Source organism: Cololabis saira, chromosome 15 (assembly GCF_033807715.1).
Source record: "Cololabis saira isolate AMF1-May2022 chromosome 15, fColSai1.1, whole genome shotgun sequence".
Lineage (NCBI taxonomy): Eukaryota > Metazoa > Chordata > Actinopteri > Beloniformes > Belonidae > Cololabis > Cololabis saira.
In genome coordinates this window covers 37,385,917-37,413,818 of record NC_084601.1, presented here as the reverse complement: position 1 = coordinate 37,413,818, position 27,902 = coordinate 37,385,917, and the positions used below count along the sequence as shown (strand labels likewise).

The 27,902-nt window shown below is 37.9% G+C and overlaps 2 protein-coding genes across 2 annotated transcripts in view; both read right to left on the bottom strand.

Annotated features, from left to right (window-relative positions):
* Positions 1 to 3: 3 nt before the first annotated feature.
* On the bottom strand, positions 4 to 12,204 carry si:ch211-171h4.3 (serine/threonine-protein kinase SBK2). The gene is made up of 5 exons (XM_061741479.1): positions 11,948 to 12,204; positions 5,191 to 5,335; positions 4,897 to 5,099; positions 1,736 to 1,897; positions 4 to 930 (listed from the first exon to the last, which is right to left on the bottom strand). Exons 1-5 carry the CDS (start codon positions 11,951 to 11,953, stop codon positions 322 to 324), a joined length of 1,125 nt encoding a protein of 374 aa, XP_061597463.1. The 5' UTR covers positions 11,954 to 12,204; the 3' UTR covers positions 4 to 321.
* An 8,140-nt stretch (positions 12,205 to 20,344) lies between these two features.
* Positions 20,345 to 27,902, bottom strand: part of il11b (interleukin 11b) — a 14,107-nt gene continuing 6,549 nt past the window's right edge. The window contains exons 2-5 of the mRNA XM_061742176.1: positions 23,627 to 23,790; positions 22,507 to 22,602; positions 22,235 to 22,402; positions 20,345 to 20,515 (exon numbers count right to left, since the gene is read on the bottom strand). Coding sequence (XP_061598160.1) covers positions 20,345 to 20,515; positions 22,235 to 22,402; positions 22,507 to 22,602; positions 23,627 to 23,790 — 599 coding nt within the window. The remainder of the gene's footprint in view (positions 20,516 to 22,234; positions 22,403 to 22,506; positions 22,603 to 23,626; positions 23,791 to 27,902) is intronic.

Genomic DNA, 27,902 nt, shown 5'->3' with positions numbered 1-27,902 from the left:
AAATTATATTGTAGAATTTTTTTATCAAAGCTTTCAAATCCACAGAGCAACATTTTTGTTCGATTAACAGCCATAATTAATTACATTAAATTTACAAATCTACAAAAAAGCAGAACAAAATAAAGAATGATTGCATAGTAAATAGTGCAGGACTACAGTCCGATTTCAAAAGGAACAAAATGTGCTTGCTAAACTAAAAACATAATGCTATATGCATCGAAATCTTAACAAAATATTTACAGGCATTATAAAGATCACCAAGACTCAACAGTTCACGACCGGTGTCTCTTTCTGCTTCATTTTTTTATAAAGTCTCTCTGTTTACCGCTGTCCTCTTCCCTCCATCTCTTTCATGCATCTGATCGCACCCGTCTGGCTACTCTTCTTCCTCTCTTTCTCCATCCTCACCGTCCTTTCCTCCCTCATCCAGTCCCCTCCCAGGAAACACATGGCGTCCTCGGGTCTCCCGCGGAGCTGAGGCCTCGGGTCCAGCAGCGACTGGAAGAAGGAGCAGGCTAACTGGGTGAAACAGGCAAACTGCGGCGCTACGGGAGCCGCTTTGCTCGTGTCAGCGGCGTCTTGTAAGATCTGTGATTGCGGCTCTGCCCACACTTCCAGCTCATCGCTGGGGCCGTTGCAGCGCTCGAACCACTCCCGGTATTTCAGGTAGGAGCGGCAGTCGTCGGCCGTCTCGGCCCAGGGGTGGCTGCCGGTGAGCATGGCGTAGGTCAGGACGCCCAGCGCCCAGCTGTCCGTGCTCGGCTCCACAGACCCCCACACTCTCGTCTTCTTATTGTGCTCGTCCTCTTTGAAACCGCCGTCGTTCACGCTGCTCCAACTGTCCTTGTTTCCGCGAGCAACCTCAGCCTCGGGGGTGCAGTACGGGGAGCTGTACCAAACTTCTGGGACTCTGGTTCCTCTGGCCTTCACCTGGAAAAACAGTAATCCATGGGCCGGTGTCAAAAGGCTTGTGTAACAGCACTTCTTAAAAAAAAAAACAACCAAATTAAAGCTGCAAGCAGCGATGAACTCTTTTATTTTCACCAATAAAAGTCAAGGACTCAAAACTAAGTCCGATGACACCACCCATGACTCTCTATGTCAATCCGTTCAAAAGTTATGGTAGAAAATAGGAACTATCAAATATCGACCAATCAGAAGAAGGGGCGGGGCTAATTTGCACCAATTAAGGTCAAAGACTCAAAACCGAGTCCGATGACACCACCCACGACTCTCTATGTCAATCCGTTCAAAAGTTATGGCAGAAAGTAGGAACTATCAAATATGGACCAATCAGATGAAGGGGGGGCGCGCTTTTTGGCATCTAGCGTCGCCACGGTAACGCTTTTGACTGTGAAAAGTAATGTGCATCGTTGCAGGATTGAAACGCACATTTTGATGTATAACACACCTGGGTGCACATTACGGTTCGGACGAAGAAGCGGCCGAAGAAATGGCATAAATTGCGCCAAAATTACACGATTAATTCAAAAGTGCCGACTTCCTGTTTCGGCCATGGCGCCAAGAAACTTTTCTTTAAGTTGCAACATGATACAGGTGTGTACCGATTTTCGTGCATGTACGTCAAACCGTATTGTGGGGCTTGAGGCACAAAGTTGAGAAGGAGAATGAGAACAATTCCTACAGATACAATAGGGCCTTCGCACTGTCAGTGCTCGGGGCCTAATAAGACTCTTAACATTTCTCTAATTTAATGGTTAAATGTTGAACTGACCATGCCAAAGTCTCCCAGCTTCACCCAGCGGCAGGCCGAGTCACACAGGAAGATGTTCTCTGGTTTGAGGTCTCTGTGGACGAACCCCAGGGAGTGGAGATGCGTCAGAGCTCCGCACAGCTGAGACACCACCCGCTGGCAGCAGTCCTCCTCCATACCCACCTGCAGAACCAGGGAGAGAATATCACACAATTACACACAAATGCATCTAAATGTCCAAGGATTTCCTTTTTTTCCCTTTTTAGGGCCAGAGCACTTACAGAGCGAAGGCCCTATTGTATCTGTAGGAATTTTTTCTTTCTTCTGACGAAATGAGGGCCTTTTTTTCCCCCTAAACGTGCCCCAAAAGTCACCAAATTTTGCACGCAAGCCAGGCCTGGCGATACATTTTATATTTAATGGTTTGCATTAATGGGCGTGGCCTAATGGCTCAACAGCGCCCCCTAGAAAACTTTGTGCCTCAAGCCCCACAATACGGTTTGACGTACATGCACGAAAATCGGTACACACCTGTATCATGTCACAACTTAAAGAAAAGTCTCTTGGCGCCATGGCCGAAACCGAACAGGAAGTCGGCCATTTTGAATTAATCGTGTAATTTTGGCGCAATTTATGCCATTTCTTAGGCAGTTAATACGGTACCGTAACGTGCACCCAGATGTGTTATACATCAAAATGTGCGTCTCCATCCTGCGACAACGTGCATTACTTTTCTCAGTCAAAAGCGTTACCGTGGCGACGCTAGATGCCAAAAAGCGCGCCCCCCCTTCATCTGATTGGTCCATATTTGATAGTTCCTACTTTCTGCCATAACTTTTGAACGGATTGACATAGAGAGTCGTGGGTGGTGTCATCGGACTCGGTTTTGAGTCTTTGACCTTAATTGGTGCAAATTAGCCCCGCCCCTTCTTCTGATTGGTCGATATTTGATAGTTCCTATTTTCTGCCATAACTTTTGAATGTTTTCACATAAAGACGCGTGGGTGGTGTCACCGGATTCGGTTTTGAGTCCTTGAACATAATTGCTGCAAATTAGCCCCGCCCCTTCATCTGATTGGTCGATATCTGATAGTTCCTACTTTCTGCCATAACTTTTGAATGGTTTTATATAGAGTTGTGGGTGGTTTCATCCACTAAATGTCCAGGTCTGAAGAATCTACATCAAGTCATACAAGCTTCCACTGCAGCCTGAACGTGCACAAGGGTGCGAGGGCCCGTTCATCGCTGCTTGCAGCTTTAATTCATTTGTCTCCCTTTAACAGAAGCAACCAGATGTTAACAGTTTAGGAAAAAGAGCCAAAACCTTTGTCCTTTTCTCCACTGTCTGTCAGTGAGACATGGATTTAAAAAAAAAAATCTATTTTAGTAAGGATTCATTACACATTCATGTAATATTTTAAATAACTTCCGTCACAGTCAGACGGTTACATACTAAATGGAGTATTGCTTTAAACGGCCATGACATTGATGAATTATGATGTTTTGGCATTAGAGGCTTTTGATGGGCTAATTGTCCTCGTCCAAGTCAAGCGGAGGAACATCTGTGGATTTATTTTGAGGCAAACCATAATGACACGGAAAAATGCATAAAAGGAAAGACATTGGGAAAGGAATTACAATTCTGGTAAATCCTTGAGTACATTTTCCAGATGTTTTAAGTTCCAACATTCATCTGTTCAGACAATAATTCACGACTAATAACAGCATGGGAGCACATAGCCAGCATACCACTCATGAGCAATTCAAGACCTTGTAGAGATGCTGGCTGAGAATCAATGCTCACAATGGAATATGTTTTGTACCAACTTGAGCTGAAAGAAAAAGAAGTGGAGGGTTGAAGGATTCAGAAGAGAACTGTGAAGTATGGGGGTGGGAAGTATTTGGGGCTGCTTTCTTAGGATTTGTGAACTTCAAAAGCATCATTAGGAAAGCAGATGATTTGGATATGCTGAAGGAAGATGTTAAAATATCAGGTAAAATGTTAGTTTGGCCTTGGTTAGTCTTCCAAATGGACAACGACACCAAGCATACCTCCTAATTAGTGGCTCAAGCACAAGAAAGGGAAGGTAAATCACAAAAGTCTGACCTATTCTTTCGTAAATTTGTGGTGGAAACCGTAAAAGCACATGTGAACAAAAATGGCCCATAAATTTCTCCCAGCTGCACCAGGACTGTCAGGAGGATTCTGCAAAAATTCTTGCAATTCTTTTGAAATGGTGTTGGAAGGCTCCCCAAAATTTTTGAGTGTGAAGACAGAGACATTAACCAAGAGTATCTTTGCTCCAAAATGACTTATAACAATACATGTTTCCTAAACTTTACTATCAGACATGGAGAAACAATAAAAGTTACGGTTTCGTTTCCTGAACAGCATGTAAACATCTGGTTGCAACTGTATATTTGTTACATCCGGTTTACAGTGACGTCCTGTATTTAATCCAGGCCTTCACACAACACAGATCCCAAAGAATTGTCACCTTCATCGTCCAATTAATCCCACTTTGTGAAGTACATACTACGACGGAGTATTAGGGCCAAACTAAGACAAAAAAATGGAAATTACGAGAATGAAGTCATAATATTACGAGAATAAAGTCGTAATATTAAATATATTATATATATATAAATATAACTTCACAAGATGCTCAATATTCCTCATTTTAACACAGGGAGAAGATGCTCTTCCTCTTAGAGTTCTCATAAATTATATTCTCATAACATTACGACTTTATTCTCATAAATTACGACTTTTTTCTCATAAATTACGATTTTATTCTCGTAATGTTACGACTTTATTCTCGTAATATTACGACTTTTTCTCATAATATTACGACTTTATTCTCATAATATTACGACTTTATTCTCATAAATTACGATTTTATTCTTGTAATGTTACGACTTTATTCTCGTAATATTACGACTTTATTCTCATAATATTACGACTTTATTCTCATAATATTACAACTTTATTCTATTACGACTTTATTCTCGCAACATTATGACTTTATTCTCATTATATTATAACTTTATTCTCGTAATTTCCATTTTTTTTTTTTTTGTCTTAGTTTGGCCTTTTTTTGTCTTAGTTTGGCCCTAATACTCCGTCGTAACATACAGTTCAAACGGTACGTGATTATTTGTCAGTTGTAATATCTGTTTACCTCAGGTGTGATGACATCGTACAGATCTCCAAAGAGACTGGCCTGCTGGGCAAAGATGTAGTGTGACTGGGTGAAGTAGGCGATTCCCAGAGCTCGGGTCAGCGACGGGTGGGTGCAGAAGGACAGAGAGAGATTGTACTCCCTCAAGAACGAGAAGAGTGAGGTGGACTCACGAGGGAAGAACTTCAAAGCCATTGGGGTACCTGGAGGTGCAAGGAAAATATGAATGACATGTTTTTTCTTTTGTTTTTGGCTTCCCGCAGGTACAAAGTTAATGCTAGTGAACCTTTTCACCTCTTTTCCTGTGGACGGCCAGTACGACCTTTCCATACGAGCCTTCCCCCAGGAGCTTTATGACTTTGAAGTGCTCCGATGTGTCCATTGTAATCAGAGACTGAGCCGTCAGGTGGCACATCTCATCCAGAAGCTTAGTGGCAGCCTGGACACACGGAGTCAAACATAGAGTCAAACATACTTCCTTTTTCTGTTGCACAGTTGTTGGCAGCATAGATGACACATTTCAGAGCAAGTCGCCTCAGCTCCAACTCCCCTCAGGTCACGTTGTACAAGGACACTAATTACTACGGGTGTGTGTGTTTTTGAAGTGACAACATTGTAATTTAGTGTTAACAGCTGCTCTCTCCTTCCTTCTTCCCTTACTCTTCCCTTCCTTTCCTTCCATCCTTCTTTTCTCCCTTCCTTCCTTCCTTCCTTCCTTCCTTCCTTCCTTCCTTCCTTCCTTCCTTCCTTCCTTCCTTCCTTCCTTCCTTCTTTTCATTCATTCTTCCTTCCTTCCTTCCTTCCACCCTTCCTTCCTTCCTTCCTCCTGCTCTCTCCTTCCTTCTTCCCTTCCTCGTTTCTTTCTTCCTTCCTTCCTTCCTTCCTTCCTTCCTTCCTTCCTTCCTTCCTTCCTTCCTTCCTTCCTTCCTTCCTTCCTTCCTTCCTTCCTTCCTTCCTTCCTTCCTTCCTTATTTGCTCCTGCTCTCTCCTTTCTTATTCCCTTCCTCTTTTCTCCCTTCCTTCCTTCTTTCCTTGTTTCCTTCCAATCCTTCTTTTCTCCCCTTCCATCCTTCCTTCCTTCCTTGAATGAATGAATGAATGAATTAATCTTTATTTCGGCTTGTCGGAACAAGATGAAAAGGAAGAAAAAATAAATCAACATTTCTTTGGCCGAAAAGGTGTAGCTGAAGCCGTAGCTTATAGTGCCTTCCCTTTTTTCTTTTGATCATCAAAAAATATGAGACATTAGCTTTTACTCAGTGAAAACAAACAATACATAAAGAAGAAAAAAAATAAAAAATAAAAAAATAAGTAAGACAAAATATAAAATTGACATTTCACATCCTAGAATGTTTTTGATAGTATACTTTATAATTATAGTGTTTTATATTTATTTACAATTTTTTCTTTAAACAATTTCTTAAACTTGACGATAGAGCGACACATTTTTAGGTTGTTATTACAACTATTCCAAATTTCTCTAGCCTTAACTGATGTACATTTCTTTTTAATATTTGTTCTTACTGTCGTCATCTCAAACATGAGTTTCCCCCTCAGGTCAGAGCGGTTTCTTTTATCTGGAACAAATCCTGAATTCAGTTTGGAAGCAGTTTCTGCTGGGCTTTAAAGGCAAATAAAACAGTTTTCTGCTCTACTATATCATGGAATTTTAAGATATTATATTTAATAAAAAGATTATTTGTTGGTTCATAATAGTCGGTTTTATTAATTATCCTTAACGCTCTTTTCTGTAATAGAAAAATAGGGTTTGTATTTGTTTTATAGGTGTTACCCCAAACCTCCACACAATAAGTCATGTATGGAACTATGAGTGAGTTATACATTAAAAACTGTGTCTTTGACAGAAAAAATAATTTGTTTTATTTACTATTGCTAGGGTTTTAGACATTCTTGATTTTACACTATTTATGTGTGATTTCCAGCTAAGTTTATCATCGATTATTACCCCCAGGAACTTATTTTCATATACTCTTTCTATTTCCATACCACTAATTTTAATTGTTATATGATTATTTTTTTTTCTAGTGCCAAAAATTATGAACATAGTTTTAGTTAGGTTTAATGATAACTTATTGATATCAAACCATGCCTTCACATTTTTCCGTTCTCCTTCCACCACATTCAGCAGCTGTTCTAAAATTCTAAAAACAATAAAGGTTTGTATCATCAGCAAACAAGACATCATTTATTATTTTAGACACTTTACAAATATCATTTATATATAATATGAACAATTTAGGACCTAGCACTGAACCTTGTGGGACACCGAAGGTGACTCTTTCTAGTTCTGATTTATCATTATTTAACACAACATATTGAAATCTGTCAGCAAGATAACTCTTTATCCATGAATTGGCAATCCCTCTAACACCATATCTCTCTCCTCTCTCCTTCCTTCCTTCCTTCCTTCCTTCCTTCCTTCCTTCCTTCCTTCCTTCCTTCCTTCCTTCCTTCCTTCCTTCCTTCCTTCCGTCCTTCCTTCTTTCCTTCCTTCCTTCCTCCTGTTCTTCCTCCCTTCTTCTCTTCCTCCTTCCTTGACCAGAAGACAGCACAAGGGTTAAAGACAGTTTGGTCTGTCAATTGTACCAACAGTGCTGTGAGTGGATCCGGTTTGGCCCGGAAAGGTCTAGGGGTGAGAAAGACTGACCGGCTCGTAGCCTTTGGCTACCAGGGGGCCGTATCGGCAGCCACTTGGTGACCTTCCAAAGCCATCTTGGCCGGTCAGCAGCCTTCACCCGCCCTCTGGCTGACTACACTGCAGAGCCACCTCACAAGACCTCAGCAAGCACGCTTTGCATGTAAATCAAAGTTCATTTTCATTTTGATATAAGCTCTCCTGGCATGGGGCAAAAACATTCACCCCCCTCAGAGTTGTCATGGGTGTGAAATCAAATGATTGAGACCAAAATAGTTTTTTGAAGCAGGCTGTAAGTCCCAGTCTCAATCCCCCCCCTAGCTCTACTTTTCAGCCCTACCCCTACATTTTGCGCGTTCCCGTGAGGGTAGTGGTGTCCCAATTCCTCTTTGTGTGTAGGGGTAGTGGACATGGATATGAATCTAACCCTTCACAGCGAGGGTTTTCTGATGCACACTAGCTGACCGAGGGCTAGAGAAATTTCCCAGAATGCTTTACGACATCATTTGCAGACTGAATCAAAAAAAAAAACATGGCGGACATTTCTTATTTTTTAGTGAATAAAATCAATGTTTTGAGTTAGTTTCTGCATAAAAATGCATTTTGATTACATTTCTAGCGAGAAACATATATTTTACTTTCATAATATTCACTCAGTGAATGTAAATAATCACTTGCTCATTGTTGCGTTGTATCTTCAGATCTCGCCAGAATAAAGGCTGATTTATGGTTCCACGTTACACCAACGCAGAGCCTACGGCGTAGGTTACGCGGCGACGCGCCCCGTACGCCGTACCCTACGCCGTACCCTACGCCGTAGGCTCTGCGTCGATTTAACGCAGAACCATAAATCGCCGGCGACTCTAGATATCCCCCGAAAACATCGGAGCAAATTTCTTAACAGGCGTTATTTGGATAAACTGAGCCCAGGTTGGGGATCTTAACGGTTACTTTTACGCCTGAAAAAATATTAAAACTTAATAAATTGGCATATTAACAGCGCTACAGCGGAAATTAAAACAGCTTTTAGCTCTGGGCTTCTTGATATGGTGTGACGTATGTGCAAACGTAACTACGCAGTCGATTTGTCAGATTTGAATCCATAATTTGAAATATGATTTGAAATCATCTAAAGAAATAAAATTAAAAAAAGGAAACAAATACATTGAATTGAATATTTATAAATACAGGTTAAATGATCAGTGAATGGGGGTAGGACTAGATAAGTTTACGCTTCTTCCTACTCCTTTTTTGGCACATGTAAATCAAGATAGCAAGTTTTAAAGGATGAAATTATTTGTTTTATTGTTGTTTTCTTAAACTTCTCATGAAGTGTTGTTTCTTTTTTTTACATGTACAAAAATAAAATGAGCATTGTAAAACAGAACTACAGGACTGTCTCAGAAAATTAGAATATTGTGATAAAGTTCTTTATTTTCTGTAATGCAATTAAAAAAAAACAAAAATGTCATACATTCTGGATTCATTACAAATCAACTGAAATATTGCAAGCCTTTTATTATTTTAATATTGCTGATTATGGCTTACAGTTTAAGATTAAGATTCCCAGAATATTCTAATTTTTTGAGATAGGATGTTTGAGTTTTTTAAGCTGTAAGCCATGATCAGCAATATTAGAATAATAAAAGGCTTGCAATATTTCAGTTGATTTGTAATGAATCCAGAATGTATGACATTTTTGCATTACAGAAAATAAAGAACTTTATCACAATATTCAAATTTTCTGAGACAGTCCTGTAGGAAAAACCGAGCAACGGCCTGTACGTGCAGCATTTCCCTGGACCTGGTTTAATAGAGTATCTTTGTCATATATTGATATTATTATTATTACTTTACAAATGTCATGTATTGTTTTTATCCTCTGAGATTAATCTGTTGTTGTTTTCTGCAATGTGACAACAGTTGCAGTGATGATTGTTGTTATGGTGATGCACTTATCCGCATGTATAAACAAGTCTGTTAATAGCCTCCCAATGCGTTACACAACCTCTTTGTCTGTTGATGTTTCCACTACAGCTGGCAGCCCCAAACGAGGTGTCAGCGTACCCGTCCCAACGCTCATTAAAGCTCATTAGTGAACGTCCCGGCGGCTCACACACACTGAATTCCAGAGCGAGGTTTTTGTTCGCACAAACAGCTTCTGAGACAGTGACTCAGTTCGATTTGGACCGATTTCCAGACCAACTGTGCAGATTTTTCAGCCCCTTCAGGATTTATTTCACGCAGCCGTTGCTGTTGCAATAGGATTGTTTGTGTAAGAGTTCACTCTGTACTGAGTTTTAGTGAAAAACAAAGTTACGGTCACTGTGCATGCAAGATTAGTGCTGAGAGAAGTGGAAAAAAGTTACAGTCACAATAAAATCCAAAGACAAGGATAATGAGGCCGGGGGGGGCTAGGATGGTATTCAGTGAGCGGCATAGCTGTCACGCTGAAAGATGGTTAGCTGTAAATGAGTGTAAGAAGAGGAGGAGGAGGAGGAAGAGGAGGAGGAGGAGGAAGCTCCAATCTCAGCTGATCCAACAGCATTTTCTAATAAGACATATGAGAGTCAGACCTTCACTAGTGTGTGTGTGTGTGTGTGTGTGTGTGTGTGTGTGTGTGTGTGTGTGTGTGTGTGTGTGTGTGTGTGTGTGTGTGTGTGTGTGTGTGTGTGTGTGTCAGTGATGAATGACAGAGTTCATTAAACTGGGAATTAAACTATGCAAACCACAAACACCAGTGTGGTGAATGTGATTGACATTGCATATTTTTTTATTAAATTTCTCTCTCTCTCTCTTTCTCTCTCATTCTGTGCGTGTGCGTGTGTGTGTGCGTGTGTGTGTGTGTGTGCGTGCATGCGTGCGTGCGTGCGTGTGCGCGCGTGTGTGTGTTTATGTTTGCTGACATTTATGACACACTAGTTCAAGATGTCACTCAGTTGTCAGAATGTCTTCAGCGAAGCCAACTGACATTTCTAAATGATCATTTTAGTTATGTCTTTTCAGCAAATAACCTTTTCAAGTCAGTCCTGAAAAAAACAAAAACAGTCTCTAACAGGTGTCAGGATCAGTTTAAGCATCAAAAAATATATACGTAGTGTGGCAGGGTGGAGAGGCTGACGGGCCACACCTGTGTCCCGTCAGCCTGAGTGGCTGCAGCTCCTCCACCCTGCCACACGTAGCTTTTGATATCAATAAATTAAGTCAAAATTTCAAGATATCACTACAGCTGCTAAAACTCATTCCTTTTGTTATTTGAAGCATTTATTTTAATCACACTTAATTCAATTCAATTCAGTTTATTTGGGAAGGGACATTCATATACATTTAGAATTAAAAATGCAAATGCACCCAATTTTAGCTACAGAGCTAGTTTCCATTGGCAGTCCCCCTAATCATCATAAACTAATAATTAGTTTATAATAGTAATAGTTAAATCCATATTTATTTTATCCAAAATTGCAACAAACTGCATCATCATGAGGTGATAATGTGCAGCGATGACATTAACAACTTTATAACCACTTGCTCCTGCCTGAAACTACCTGAAGCCGCTACAACAAGTCTTGAGATCATTTTATTACAGTGTACAAATATATGTATTTTCTATTGCATATTTGATTATGTGCAAAAACACTTCACATGAAGCACGTTTGTGAATTATATCTGATCATGTTTAATGCCAGTGGTTAATAGTTGCTAGCTGGAGTTAAAACCCTTCTCTTGTCACATACAGGACTGTCTCAGAAAATTAGAATATTGTGATAAAGTCCTTTATTTTCTGTAATGCAAAAATGTCATACATTCTGGATTCATTACAAATCAACTGAAATATTGCAAGCCTTTTATTATTTTAATATTGCTGATCATGGCTTACAGTTTAAGAAAACTCAAATATCCTATCTCAAAAAATTAGAATATCCTGGGAATCTTAATCTTAAACTGTAAGCCATAATCAGCAATATTAAAATAATAAAAGGCTTGCAATATTTCAGTTGATTTGTAATGAATCCAGAATGTATGACATTTTTGTTTTTTTAATTGCATTACAGAAAATAAAGAACTTTATCACAATATTCACATTTTCTGAGACAGTCCTGTATGTGTGATTTTGTATCTGAATGCAGGTAAGTTTAGTTTGGTTTGCTCAGGTGTGACATAATCAGACTTCCTGGAAAATATCTTTCCAACATTCTTTCCTCTCTTCCTGAATCTAATGCATGAAATCATAGATTGTATTTCTGCTACTTTCGTTCAAAAAACAGAAATTCTGACTGTCGGCATGAGTGATTATAGTGGATGAAAAGAAAATGCTTGTATTTGGGATAAAATATCCCATTAACCTTGTGCTTTCTTTGGAGCATTAAGGGAATCTCTGCATCAGCTGGGACTTACTGTCATGTTGGTGCTGTTGTTCAGTTCAGCGGCGTTGCCCCTCAGTTTGAAGTTTGAAGTCTGTCAGACATAAATCTGTGTCCTGCTCTTCATTTAGCAGGTGCACCAGTCAGGAAATCCTCCTGTCTGAGTCGTCTTTCCACCGACGATGGAGTACCGTGACTTCTTCCCTATTTCTGCTACACTCAGGACTCGATGAGTGTGAAAACCTGCACTGTGTCTGACTGGCTCTTCATAGGTTTTCATGCAGCTGCAACTTTTATCTCAAAGTGATCTGCCCTCACCTCCACTCCTCCCCTCGTACTCCCTCCGCTGCTGCGTCGCAGGGCGGACCCTGCAGGGTGTCATGCATGTTCATGTGTGTGTTTGAGTGTGTGTTACACCGTCTTTCCGTTCATTTGAAGTGGTTTTCATTTACCCCTGACAGATGACAGGTGTCCATGTTTGATATCCAGGTGTTTCTGTATTTTCAAGTGTCAAAAATGGGTATCTAGAAGCTTTTGAATATAAAAACAACACATTTCTTACTTGCAATTTTGAAGTTGAAATCAGTTTATAGACCAGAAAGGTAGAATTTCCTTGGCCTAAGTAACTGGTTGTGTTTTTACAGTTCCCCAGACTCCTCAGATGAGATCATTGATTGATTGTCTATTATTGGAATCTGAAATGAAGGCATGCATGATCAGCCTTGAGTCTCTTCTAGTTTGAGGTCAAACAAGAGTCTGGGAACTATGATGTTTGCAGATGACACTGTGATCTCTAATGAGAGGAGATTACAGGTGGAAGGGAAAACCTGCAGAAGTGGAGAGATGTAATACCAAGGCAGAACATATCTGAGTAAATAAAGAGAAGCAGACAGAACGACGACGATGTAAAGAGCATATAGGTGAAGAAGCTGCAGAAGTTTAAATACTTATACGTGCAACAGTGCAGATCAGTGGAGAGAGTGTAAAGGAGTTGAAAAAGAGGGTGCATGCAGGGTGAGGTTAGTGGAGAAGTGTCTGTGATAGAAGGTTGACTGAGGCCGAGCCGTCTCTCTGACATTTGGCCAGGAGACGAGCGGCAGAGCTGCAGGCGGCGGAGTGGAAGTTGATATTTTGACTGGGAGGATGGATCGGAATTAAAACAAGCACATCAGAGAAAAACAGCCAGGGTTAGTCGGCCCGGAGATTAAGACGTGGGTGACAGTGATTGTGGCGCTGTAAAAACTTTACAGGCAAAAGAAGATGTGAAGGAGTGATTCTAATCAATACAATTGAAAAAAAAAAACATCCTAAAAACAAGATGAAAAGAAAAGATACTGGTCTTTGGACGCCTTCCATCAGAAGATCTTTTTGAGTCTTTGGACTTTTCCACTGATTAATTAAAGTAGCCGTGGACACTTTAAATGGTGTGATATGGTTTCTGTTACCTATTAACCCTTGTGCTGTCTTCAGGTCAAGGAAGGAGGAAGGGAAGAAGGGAGGAAAGAAGAAAAGAAGGAAGGAAGGAAGAAAAGAAGGAAAGAAAGGAGGAATGAAGGGAAAAAAGAAGGAAGGAAGGAAGGAAGGAAGGAAGGAAGGAAGGAAGGAAGGAAGGAAGGAAGGAAGGAAGGAAGGAAGGAAGGAAGGAAGGAAGGAAGGAATGGAGAAAAGAAGGAAGGAAGGAAAGAAGGGAGAAAAGAAGGAAGGAAGGAAGGAAGGAAGGAAGGAAGGAAGGAAGGAAGGAAGGAAGGAAGGAATGGAAAAAAGAAGGAAGGAAAGAAAGAAGGGAGGAAAGAAGGAAGGAAAGAAGGAAGGAATGGAGAAAAGAAGGAAGGAAGGAAAGAAGGGAGAGAGGAAAAAAGGAAGGAAGGAAGGAAGGAAGGAAAGAAGGAAGGAAGGAAGGAAGGAAGGAATGGAAAAAAGAAGGAAGGAAGGAAAGAAGGGAGGAAAGAAGGAAGGAAGGGAGAAAAGAAGGAAAGAAGGAAGGGAGGAAAGAAGGAAGGAAGGAAATAAGGGAAGAAAGAAGGAAGGAATGGAGAAAAGAAGGAAGGAAGGAAAGAAGGGAGAGAGGAAAAAAGGAAGGAAGGGAGAAAAGAAGGAAGGAAGGAAAGAAGGGAGGAAAGAAGGAAGGAAGGGAAAAAAGAGGAAGGAAAGAAGGAAGAGAGAAGGAAGGAGAGAGCAGGAGGAAAGAAGGAACAGGAGAATGAGGTCATTTTGACCCAAAGACAGTACAAGGGTTAACTACTAAGTGAGAAACTTTTACCAGTTCCAAACTAGTTAATCCCAAAGAACCTGCAGGCTCCGTGACAAACGGTGTCTCTATTAGTGTTGACCTGAAACATAATCTGCAGCTCTTCTTTCCTGCCTCTTTTTCCATTCCTCGATAGAAAGAATGTAAAATGTGATAAGTTAAGTCATCCGTCACCCACATCCCTCCTTAGTGTGTGAACACACAGACACACACCGGGCCGGCTGTGATTAGCAGATCTCAGCTGCCCCGGCGTCCAGGGTTCATACGTATACGTGTCACCCAGGAGGCCACGACGGTCGTCTGTCCCCGAGTGAGATCATCTGTCTGGGAGCCACATGTCAACATTATGTAAGTCAGTTTATGTTACGTCAGGTCGGAGCTGCTGAACAGCAGCCGTGTATATATATATATATATCCCCCTCAGCTATGTGGATGCCATTTACTCCAGCACTTCATAGCCGACATATTTAGGGCCCGGGCACTAACAGTGCGAACGCCCTGTTGTATCTGTAGGAAGTTTTTCTTTCTTCTGACGAAACAAGGGCCTTTTTTTCCCCCTAAACGTGCCCCAAAAGTCACCAAATTTTGCACCAAGCCAGGCCTGGCGAAAAATGTGATATTTAATGGTTTGCATTAATGGGCGTGGCCTAATGGCTCAACAGCGCCCCCTAGAAAACTTTGTGCCTCAAGCCCCACAATACGGTTTGACGTACATGCACGAAAATCGGTACACACCTGTATCATGTCGCAACTTAAAGAAAAGTCTCTTGGCGCCATGGCCGAAACCCAACAGGAAGTTGGCCATTTTGAATTAATCGTGTCATTTTGGCGCAATTTATGCCATTTCTTCGGCCGTTTCTTCACCCGAACCATAACGTGCACCCAGGTGTGTTATACATCAAAATGTGCGTCTCCATCCTCAGTCAAAAGCGTTACCGTGGCGACGCTAGACGCCAAAAAGCGCGCCCCCTCCTTCATCTGGTTGGTCCATATGTGATAGTTCCTATTTTCTGCCATAACTTTTGAATGGTTTGATATAAAGAGTTGTGGGTGGTGTCATCAGACTCGGTTTTGATTCCTTCACCTTAATTGCTGCAAATTAGCCCTGCCCCTTCATCTGATTGGTCGATATGTGATAGTTCCTACTTTCTGCCATAACTTTTGAATGGTTTGATATAGAGAGTTGTGGGTGGTTTCATCCACTAAATGTCCAGACCTGAAGAATCTACATCAAGTCATACAAGCTTCCACTGCAGCCTGAACGTGCACAAGGGTGCGAGGGCCCGTTCATCGCTGCTTGCAGCTTTAATCATACTTGCAGTTTTCAATCCTACTGTAACTTTTTAGAGTGGAAGCTTAACACTGTTATAAGTGTGATTTCTTGTTTTTGTTTCATTGTGCCAAACAATGATCTTTTATGATGACCAGAGAGGTTTCAAAGTAATAATGTTTTATCTATGTCGCTCTCATGACGAAGGGGTTGCCTCAGTGACGCTTTGCAGCAGTTTCATGAATGTGTTTTGCACCTGATGCCCTTCCTGACACAATCTTGCATCCGTGGGGATTACAAACAAACCTCATACATCCGGGATCAAACTAGGGACCCTTTAAAGGCCAGCCATAAATATTCATTTCACACACATATGGGGGGATGTCGATGGATCTGCTTTTCAAAACAACAAAGATACCTGCAGAATCACCGTTACCACCATTAATCATTCCTCTGACTGGTTTACAGAGGTGTCAAGTAACGAAGTACAAATACTTTGTTACCTTACTTAAGTAGAAATTTTGGTTATCTATACTTCACTGGAGTAATTATTTTTCAGACGACTTTTTACTTTTACTCCTTACATTTTCACGCAATTATCTGTACTTTTTACTCCTTACATTTTAAAAACAGCCTCGTTACTCTATTTCATTTAGGCCTTTAATAAAAACTATCCAGTTAAATTGCTCCATCCGGATAGAGTGAATTTGGTTGTGGTTGTTTCAGATGTTCTTGTCCAGTTTTGTTCTTACATCCGTTCCCTCAGATTCCTGCAACTAAACTTGGATGTACATTCCAATAAAGGTTAGGATAAATGATAACATGCCTCTGAAGTTTGACTTTTTGCACCATTACAATACTTATAGGCAACTAGTCATCATATCTCCTGCTCTCTGAAACACATGTTAATGCTCAATAGTACACATATATGGTTCTTTAATATATTTACATTATACTAAGATGCATTCATTTTCAATGGCTTTTGTCCTTAAGGGCTTTTTCCCCCTTACATTACTTTTACTTTTATACTATAAGTAGTTTTTTAACCAGTACTTTTATACTTTTACTTGAGTAAAAAACTTGAGTTGATACTTCAACTTCTACAGGAGTATTTTTAAACTCTAGTATCTATACTTCTACCTGAGTAATGAATGTGAATACTGAAGACACCTCTGCTGGTTTATATCTCTGCAAAGGCATCCAGATGTTTTTTTTTTTAAGTCGATTGGTTCTACCCCATGTAACTCAAAGCCAAATCCAGAAGAAAGAGAATCATTCTCTATGTGGAAAAGAGTTAAGATGGCTGGCCAGACTACAAACATCGCCCCATCATGATTTGGATCTAATTTCTAATCACTGGCAATCTTAACTACATGCTGGGCAGAAAGCCTCTCTTCTGCAACACACCTCTCCTCCATTTACTAAGTTACAGTAGTACCCAGTACTCGAGTTGTAAAAAAAAATCAGGGGGGATGGTGGATTTTATCATATGGGGACAGATAATTTGTGCTGATTACAAATAATATAATATATTACAAATAATAGCAGTGACCAAAACACCTGCAGAAATACTGCAGGAATGACATAGCAGCAGTTAAATGCAGCCTTCTGTAAGCTTTAAATATCCACTGGGCTTACATCAAATACATCAAAACACAACAATAAAAAACACTTTTCTGAACTTATCAATATGACTCTGTCCTTCACAGGATAAGTAACATGGATCACTGCAAAAACTCAAAATCTTAACAAGAATATTTGTCATATTTCTAGTTAAAATGTCTCATTTTAGTAAAAAGAAATCTCATTACACTTAAAATAAGACGCATCACTGGAAACAACAATTTCCACCTGTTTCAAGTAGATTTTCACTTAAAATAAGCAGAAAAATCTGCCAGTGGAACAACATTGTTTTTGCTTGTAATAAGAAGATAACTCTTGTCCCACTGGCAAAATTTCCTACTTATTTCAAGTGAAAATTTACTTGAAACAGGTGAAAATTGTCAAATAAGTTATTTTTCTGGTGATGACTCTAAATGTTGAAATAGCAGTAAAACCACATTCATTGATGAAATGACATAAGGGATGGAAAGGGGGGATGGCACTACCAGTACTGATAGTGACAAAGTGACAAGTCACACTGTTACAAAGAGCATTCGGATGCTGCGTCATCGTATCAAGTTTTGACTTTGAGGAAAGTGTTGCATAATAATAGCCTGTGCACTAAAACGTTAACTCAGTGTTTGTACCTGATTAACTGTTGTAATGTTCCCTTTTAAAATAAATTTCATTGTCAAATAGTGCTGTTCTAACCCCACTAAATTCATTTTGATGTCTATTTATCGTGGAGCGTGAATAACATCATCACGGAGACGTCACATCACTGTTTCAGTGTAAGATTTTATTAATGACTTCAAACATGTAAAAAAATACACAAACAAAAAAAATAAAAATGTATAAATAGTACAGTATAAGTCATTATAATATGACAATAGTTTAATATTAATATTATTAAATATTACCTGTTAGAATATCCATAGAAAAAGGGAGATGCCTGCATCTCAAACTAAACACGTTCAAATACATCATATAAAAAGCTCATAAATAGCATCCTAAATAGATTAAACAATAACAGAACATTTGAGCTCACTGAGCAGATCAACATCAAGCACTGTGAGTGTAAACAGTCTCAGGTGGGTTTAAGGTTCCCGGTGATAATAACACGTCCACACAGTGCATTTGTACATTTCAGACGGCTACATAGAAAAATGTCTCAGACATAATGACATAAACCTACACTAAAGTTTTTGTTTTTTTTTAAACAGAACTCCATATGAAAACCTGCTCATTGAAGCATCTTTTGTAAACAGTACAACAAACTAAGATGCATAAAATGTGCCGGGTCAGACACATTGCGTGTAAACGAGACTGAATCCCCTTTCAGGCGTGTTTTTCCATCAAACTGTCACATTTACGAACAGGCAGGCAGAGCAGCGGTGGGTTAGTTTGACACATGATGAGCTGTTTCATCTGACTGATTAGGTTAGTAAATAAATAAATAGCAATGTTATCGGAAATGTCCTCCTACGTGGTTTTTTTTTTACCAATGTAGCTCCTACTGTACCGCCTTTCCCGTTTTTTTCTGCATGTCAGCCAAATGAGCAGCCGAAAACTGCACCCAATGCTTCTGCTTTTTACCAGATTATGTATAACATATTCAGTTTGTTTGACCTTCCCGTTACTTTTTAGTGATTTTTTTTCCGAAAAAACAGCATGTATTTATGGTGAAATAATGTGGGTCAGAAGCTCCTGTAGATCTTGTGGTGTGAGTGTGTCGACTTCAACAAACATTCCCAATCATTAACGCCACCTAAGTTAAGGTCAACGCGGTGCAGGACATTTAAGCCAATTTTAGAACCAAACATGACAGTTTTGCAGGTCAATAACTTCATTTTTGGACTAAAACTTTGCTGTGATAAGGAAACAAATCCCCTATTAAGCAAAGGTAGTACAACTTTGTATTGCCTTTGTGTGAGTCTGCACAAAAGATTGATCTACAGGACTTTCTCAGAAAATTAGAATATTGTGATAAATTCTTTTTTTTTCTGTAATGCAATTAAAAAAACAAAAATGTCATACATTCTGGAAAATGTTGAGAAAAAAGTCTAATTGTCAAGGAAATAGTCAGAATTTCGTGAAAAAAGTCGAAATGTCGAGATTAAAAAGGAAAGGAAAAAGGAAGAAAAAAAGAGGAAAAAAAGGAAAAAAGAAAAAAAGGAAAAAAGAAGAAAAAAAAGAGAAAAAAACAAAAATGTCATACATTCTGGATTCATTACAAATCAACTGAAATATTGCAAGCCTTTTATTATTTTAATATTGCTGATCATGGCTTATAGTTTAAGATTAAGATTCTCAGAATATTCTAATTTTTTTGAGATAGGATATTTGAGTTTTCGAAATGTCGAGAAAAAAGTCAAAATTTCAAGAAAAACATTTGAAATGTTGAGATTAATGTTGAAGTACAATTTCGAGAAAAAAGTTGAAATGTCGAGAAAAAAGTTGAAATGTTGAGAAAAAAGTCAAAATTTCAAGAAAAAAGTCGAAATGTCAAAATGTCAAGATTAATGTTGAAGTACAATCTTGAGAAAAAAGTTGAAATGTCGAGAAAAAAGTCAAAATGTTGAGAAAAAAGTCAAAATGTTGAGAAAAAAGTCGAATTGTCAAGGAAATAGTCAGAATTTTGTGAAAAAAATCGAAATGTCGAGATTAAAAAGGAAAGGAAAAAGGAAGAAAAAAAGAGGGAAAAAAGGAAAAAAGAAAAAAGAAAAAAAGGAAAAAAGAAGAAAAAAAGAGAAAAAAACAAAAATGTCATACATTCTGGATTCATTACAAGATTAAGATTCCCAGAATATTCTAATTTTTTGAGATAGGATATTTGAGTTTTCTTAATCTGTAAGCCATGATCAGCAACATTAAAATAATAAAAGGCTTGCAATATTTCAGTGGATTCGTAATGAATCCAGAATGTATGACATTTTTTGCATTACAGAAAATAAAGGACTTTATCACAATATTCTAATTTTCTGAGACAGTCCTGTATTCAACCTAAAACCACATTTGTGAGGATCCTTGAAGGGAAAACAGATTTGGTCTCAGGCCAATCAATATGTTAGAAAATAAATAAAGACTATTAACCTGCATTTGGCTCTAGAGAATAAAAAATAAAGGGGTTATCAAGTGATTATCCCTCTAGACAGCAGATCTGTGTCAGCTTTCTTAGCTCTCCATCCGGCTACTGTTTGGATGATTGAGTAAAGACCAAAGCACTGGCTGAACATCTGCACCACAAATAAACAACAGTTGACAGTGGTATTCTTGCGGAGACATTGACGGTTGTTTCCCACGTTTAAAACTTAATGTCTGGAGCAGGTGCATTGTCTCTGGAAGCTGCGTAAAACCCTCTTGGACCAGTTGCAGAAGACGTGCAACTGCTCTGCGATTTCTACCGAGAACTTGAGCGCGTCGAAGGCGGTGGGGACGGCGGGGAGGGTTGCAGGCGTCGCCGGGGGGATCTCCTCGTGGATCTGAACACAGAGAGAAAGGGTAAATGGTTAAAACACAAGAACTGACAAAGCTGCAAAGCTCTTTCTTCATGGGCCAGTTTGTATTCTAGTTCAAGGTCTAAGAGGGGAGAACATTTAGTCTTTTTTCTTCATGTTTTCTTAAAACGATATAACCTGACCATCAGTCCAAGCAGCCACATAAAGGTGTCAAAATATCCTAACATTTTATTTCAGTTGATTTTCAAGGGTCTATACCAGGGGTTAGCAACCTAAAATGTTGAAAGAGCCATATTGGACAAAAAACACAAAAAACAAATATGTCTGGAGCCGCAAAAAATGAAAAGTCTTGTATAAACCTTAGAATGAAGGCAAATTGCGAAAGGTGAAATGTAGAGAAAAAAAGTCGAAGTGTCGAGAAAAAAGTCGAAATGTTGAGAAAAAAAGTCAAAATGTTGAGAAAAAAGTCGAAATGTTGAGAAAAAAGTCGAAATGTTGAGAAAAAAAGTCGAAATGTCGAGAAAAAAGTCAAAATTTCAAGAAAATCATTTGAAATGTCGAGATTAATGTTGAAGTACAATCTCGAGAAAAAAGTCGAAATGTCGAGAAAAAAGTCAAAATGTTGAGAAAAAAGTCGAAATGTTGAGAAAAAAGTCAAAATTTCGAGAAAAAGTCAAAATGTTGAGAAAAAAGTCAAAATGTTGAGAAAAAAGTCGAAATGTTGAGAAAAAAGTCGAAATGTTGAGAAAAAAGTTGAAATGTCGAGAAAAAAGTCAAAATTTCAAGAAAAACATTCGAAATGTCGAGATTAATGTTGAAGTACAATCTTGAGAAAAAAGTCGAAATGTTGAGAAAAAAGTCGAAATGTTGAGAAAAAAGTCGAAATGTTGAGAAAAAAGTCAAAATTTCGAGAAAAAAGTCAAAATGTTGAGAAAAAAGTCAAAATGTCAATGAAATAGTCAGAATTTCGTGAAAAAAGTCAAAATGTCGAGATTAAAAAGGAAAGGAAAAAGGAAGAAAAAAAGAGGAAAAAAAGGAAAAAAGGAAGAAAAAAGGAAAAAAAAAAGAAAAAAAGAGAAAAAAGGGAAAAAAGAGAAAAAAAAGAAAAAAGGAAAAAAGAAGAAAAAAAGAGAAAAAATGAAAAAAAGAAGAAAAAAGTTGAAATGTCAAGATTAATGTTGAAGTACAATTTTGAGAAAAAAGTCAAAATGTCGAGAAAAAAGTCAAAATGTCAAGGAAATAGTCAGAATTTCGTGAAAAAAGTCAAAATGTCGAGATTAAAAAGGAAAGGAAAAAGGAAGAAAAAAAGAGGAAAAAAAGGAAGAAAAAAGGAAAAAAGAAGAAAAAAAAGAGAAAAAAAGGGTAAAAAGAGAGAAAAAAAGAAAAAAGGAAAAAAGAAGAAAAAAAAGAGAAAAAATAAGAAAAAAAGAGAAAAAAGGAGAAAAAGAAGAAAAAGGAAAAAAAGAGAAAAAAAAGAAAAAAAGGAAAAAAAAGGTCAAACATTTTTGAAAAAGTTCCAGGAGCCACTAGGGCGGCGCTAAAGAGCTGCATGCGGCTCTAGAGCCACGGGTTGCCGACCCCTGGTCTATACAAACAGTTGTATTGTTTTTAATCACATCCTGATACCCTCATTATTGCCTTGCAGTCTTGTTACAATTTTCCTGGATTTCAAGACTAGTTTCATTTGCTTTAAATGTTCCACATCAAGCAGGTTAATAGATAAGACCTCAGTGTTCCTCTCACCTGGTGCAGATATGATTTGATGAGGTTTGAAAGGTGCAGGAGGTGAGTGCTGGCGCCCTCAGCTGACTGGACGGGCAAACTGACGTTGTCTTTGGCTGTTTTCAGCCAGTCCACGTGAACTCTGAAGGCCTGAGTATACTCATACATCTGGGAGAGTGACTCATTAACCTGAAGGAGGAAGAGTTCCTCAATTAGAGAAATGTTTGGCACATTATTTAAGTTTCAAGTCATCGTGATAATAAAGGCTTGCCTCCGTAAACCGCTGGGATTACCTTCAATGAGGTGAAATAAGAGGCAGTGTGCCGTAAGCGAGGAAGATTTTCCAGTTTGGGTTCCACACCGACAAAGTTTTTGAGTTCCTCGTCTGTCTGTTGGAAATACCACAAGAAATTATGGTACAAATTAACGTCATGATTTAACCTACAAACTGACAGTAAAACTAATTCTGGCACTTTATAAACTGATTTGTTTGCAAACACTGCAAAAACTCAAAATCTTAACAAGAATATTTGTCTTATTTCTAGTTAAAATTTCTCATTTTTAATTTAAAAAAAATCTCATTACACTTAAAACAAGACTCATCACTGGAAAAAAAAACAATTTTCACTTGTTTCAAGTAAATTTTCACTTGAAATAAGTAGAAAAATCTGCCAGTGGAACAATATTTTTTTTGCTTGTAATGAGAAGATAAATCTTGTCCCACTGGCAGATTTTTCTACTTATTTCAAGTGAAAATTTACTTGAAACAGGTGAAAATTGTCAAATCAGTTATTTTTCTGGTAATGACTCTTGTTTTAAGTGTAATGAGATTTTCTGACTAAAAATGAGACATTTTAACTAGAAATGAGACAAATATTCCTGGTAAGATTTGGAGTTTTTGCAGTGAAAACATTTCAGAAAATGTATTAAATTCTGGAAACATAGTATTGCGAACATATAATTGAAGAAAAAATTTCTCATTTTTAGTCAAGAAATCTCATTACACTTAAAACAAGTCATTACCAGAAAAATAACTTGTTATTTGACAATTTTCACCTGTTTCAAGTACATTTTCACTTGAAATAAGTAGAAAAATCTGCCAGTGGGACAAGATTTATCTTCTCATTACAAGCAAAAAAGTCTTGTTCCACTGGCAGATTTTTCTACTTATTTTAAGTGAAAATCTACTTGAAACAGGTGAAAATTGTTGTTTTTTCCAGTGATGACTCTTGTTTTAAGTGTAATAAGATTTTTCTGACTAAAAATTAGACATTTTAACTAGAAATAAGACAAATATTCCTGGTAAGATTTGGAGTTTTTGCAGTGAAAACATTTCAGAAAATGTATTAAATTCTGGAAACATACAAAGTATTGCCCAAATAAGGCTCCAGGAAGTGCGTAGTGAAACCTTACCAACTCATGGAGTTTTTTGGAGTTCATCAACCGGTCCACGTGATGGATCATTGATCCAAACATTCCGCAGAGGCAGAAGCTGCTGGTGGGACGACATGACGACTGCACGAACACCTCGGCCAGCAGCAGCAGGTGGAGCAGACAAGAGGCCGACTCGTGGATTACTGTCAACACAAGAAAAAGAAAGAAAAATTCACTCAGAGTTTCAGCCGTCCGGAGGAAAATAAACAGCAGCGTCATGCAATTCATTGATCTGAATGAATAAGTGGTCCCTGTTGCTCAGCGGACCGCCACACCCACGGCAGGTGGTTACATGACACAACTACGACTTCCTCTCATCTCCCCGGCCCAGATCTGCTGTTTGTGATTAAGAGTTCAAACCGCAGAGCGCAGAGGGAAACTTGCTTTTATTTCTAAACTTCACAAACCCGCAAAAATTAAACCTGAAGCAGCTGCTTGTGTCATGAACTCAAAGGAAGTCGTTCGTCTGGCCTTCTGTAATTGACATAATTGTTACCGCCTTCCAACGTTATGCTGCGTAAATCAAGCAAACTTGTGCATTTGGGAAAACACCGGCAGTCAATGGAAATCCAAAAGGCTCACGCAAAAATTAAGTTTTATAGTGATGATGCTACTATATAAAAATTTGGTAACACTTAGCCTTAGAATGAAGGCAAATGGCGAAAGGCAAAATGTTGAGAAAAAAGTCGAAATGTTGAGAAAAAAAGTCGAAATGTCGAGAAAAAAGTCGAAATGTCAAGAAAAACATTTGAAATGTTGAGATTAATGTTGAAGTACAATCTCGAGAAAAAAGTCGAAATGTTGAGAAAAAAGTCAAAATGTTGGGAAAAAAGTCAAATTGTTGAGAAAAAAGTCGAAATGTTGAGAAAAAAGTTGAAATGTCGAGAAAAAAGTCAAAATGTTGAGAAAAAAGTCGAAATGTTGAGAAAAAAGTCGAAATGTCGAGTAAAAAGTCAAAATGTCAAGAAAAACATTTGAAATGTTGAGATTAATGTTGAAGTACAATTTCGAGAAAAAAGTCGAAATGTTGAGAAAAAAGTCAAATTGTTGAGAAAAAAGTTGAAATGTCGAGAAAAAAGTCAAAATTTCAAGAAAAACATTCAAAATGTCGAGATTAATGTTGAAGTACAATCTTGAGAAAAAAGTCGAAATGTCGAGAAAAAAGTCAAAATGTCAAGGAAATAGTCAGAATTTCGTGAAAAAAGTCAAAATGTCGAGATTAAAAAGGAAAGGAAAAAGGAAGAAAAAAAGAGGAACAAAAGGAAAAAAGAAGAAAAAAGAAGAAAAAAAAGAGAAAAAAGGGAAAAAAAGAGAAAAAAAAGAAAAAAGGAAAAAAGAAGAAAAAAAAGAGAAAAAAGGAGAAAAAGAAGAAAAAAGGGAAAAAAAGAGCAAAAAAAGAAAAAAGGGAAAAAAAAGGTCAAACATTTTTGAAAAAGCTCCAGGAGCCACTAGGGCGGCGCTAAAGAGCTGCATGCGTCTGGCCTTCTGTAATTGACATAATTGTTACCGCCTTCCAACGTTATGCTGCGTAAATCAAGCAAACTTGTGCATTTGGGGAAAACACCGGCAGTCAATGGAAATCCAAAAGGCTCACGCAAAAAGTCAACTTATATAGTGATGATGCTACTATATAAAAATTTGGTAACACTTTATAATAACTACTAGGGCTGTTCGATTAATCGATTTTAAATCGTAATCGCGATTTTGTAATTAGAACGATGTTAAAACGTGAAACTCGTAAAATCGATTTTTCACTTTTTTTTTTTTTTTTTTTTTTTTTTTTTAATTGGAAATATAACTTACTGTATGTTTGCAAGTGCTGATTTGCTGATTTTTTTTTTCAGAGATAAAACTTTATATTTTATTATATTTTTTTTAAACTTATTTTACAGAGTTTTGCACTTTATTCATTCGTTTTGGGGCAAATGTTCAATAAAAAAACAGCATATTTGAAATCATTTCTTTGCCTTTTGTCAATTCACAAAATAATCGTAATCGAAAATCGGATTTTGAGAGAAAAAAAATCGAGATTTTATTTTTGGGCAAAATCGAACAGCCCTAATAACTACACACTATTAAGCATTAGTTAAGCATTAGTTAAGCATTAGTTAAGCATCAGTAAATGCTTAATTGATCATGAATTCATCATTAGTAAAGCATTATTCATACATTAATAAACACAGTTATAAACCTTACAACTATACACTATTAAGCATTAGTAAAATGCTTAATTGATCATGAATTTATCATTTGTATAGCTGGATTCTCATACTTTGTAAATGATAGGTTCACTTATAAATAAGTATTATATGTCTGTTAATGGTTCATAAGATCATTTAGAATGTCTAAGTAAAAGTACAAACCATTTATATGTATATTTATGCGTACATTTGTACACGGTTAGTGTTAATACATGTTTTATAAACACTTATTCATACTCAATGAACGAATTATTAAGGTAGTTACTACTCATTAGTTAGAGCCCATCGAAAGTGAGGACTATCTTTGCTTTATAAGGTATTTATAAATTAAATAGAAGCAGTGATATAGAAAATGTCAATTTTTATTGCAACAATGTGAACTGCCCTTGCAGTTTAAAAATCAAATAAACATTTTTGTACTGTATGAAAATAAATAATAAACAAACATTTAAATCAGCACTCAGTGCCAATGCGATATCAAATATATGCAAATATCTTGTGGTCCAGATAGATATTCATTCTTAAAGTCAGACAAAAGCTTCGGTTCAGTTATCAGGTCAAAGGTCTGTGTGTGTGGTGGATAAATGTTTAGCCTTTAGCCAAATACTGACTTGCATTTTTGCAGATTTAGCAGCTGAAAGTGTGCGGGGGTGTGCGTAGAGGAAACAGGACACTGTTCTGCACAATGTTCGCTCATGTTTCTGGTAACTCTAGATTACCGGATCAGCTTACGCAGAACAAAACAGAACTGATCACTTTCTTAGCTGATGCTGACCTGGATCAAGTCTTTGTGAGAGAAGCCATTAGGGGGAAAAAAAACGCTCCATAAAGTGCAGATTGGACTGCTCGGAGCTCTTAATCTGGGTATTATTGAGGCTTATACGTTTCCCATTTTGTTGCGTAACAGGCTACAGTATGCGCACTGCAAAAACTCAAAATCTTACCAGGAATATTTGTCTTATTTCTGGTTAAAATGTCTCATTTTTAGTCAAAAAATCTCATTACACTTAAAACAAGTCATTACCAGAAAAATAACTTGTTATTTGACAATTTTCACCTGTTTCAAGTAAATTTTCACTTGAAATAAGTAAAAAAATCTGCCAGTGGGACAAGATTTATCTTCTCATTACAAGCAAAAAAATCTTGTTCCACTGGAAGATTTTTCTACTTATTTCAAGTGAAAATCTACTTGAAACAGGTGAAAATTGTTGTTTTTTCCAGTGATGAGTCTTGTTTTAAGTGTAATGAGATTTTTTTTTTATTAAAAATTAGACATTTTAACTAGAAATAAGACAAATATTCATGTTAAGATTTTGAGTTTTTGCAGTGTTTGCAAACAAATCAGTTTATAAAGTGCCAGAATTTGTTTTACTGTCTGACGTTATTTGTACCATATTTCTTGTGGTATTTCCAACATATTTTACCTCCATGAGTCTTGTTTTAAGTGTAATGAGATTTTTTTTTACTAAAAATGAGACATTTTAACTAAAAATAAGACAAATATTCTTGTTAAGATTTTGAGTTTTTGCAGTGTGTTGTGGGAAAACTTGTCTTTACGGGTTTGCAAATCGTGCTCAAGTCTGGTTGAAGATCGAAGCAAAATATGTTGAACATTTAAGTCAAATAAAAGTAAATCAGGGGGAGTTTTGTCTTTGAAGAAACAACATTTTCCTCCAGATTAGTTCATTGTCTGTAAATCTATCTGAATGTTTATGCAACCTAAAATAGCCCAACACCCTTTTGCAACAAAGAAAAGAAGTGCCCGTTAGATGTGTGAGATCACGCATAAGGAATGAGAGGAATGCAAAGTTTTTTTGTTTTTTCCCCCGGCGTGCTCGGGCCTCCTGTCGGGAGAGGAGAGGCGGAGCCGGCCGACGCTCTGACTCACATTAATCTCAAAGCGGTGACATCAGCACGCTGACGCCTCGGGCTGCAATCTTTGGAGAGAAAGCGTCCACTTTGTCAGGCTCATTACGCCGCCTTAGACACTTTTACTGCCGCTTTGACACAAACATCGGGACACTTGAATTTATTAAAGGCCAGAGGTCGACAAT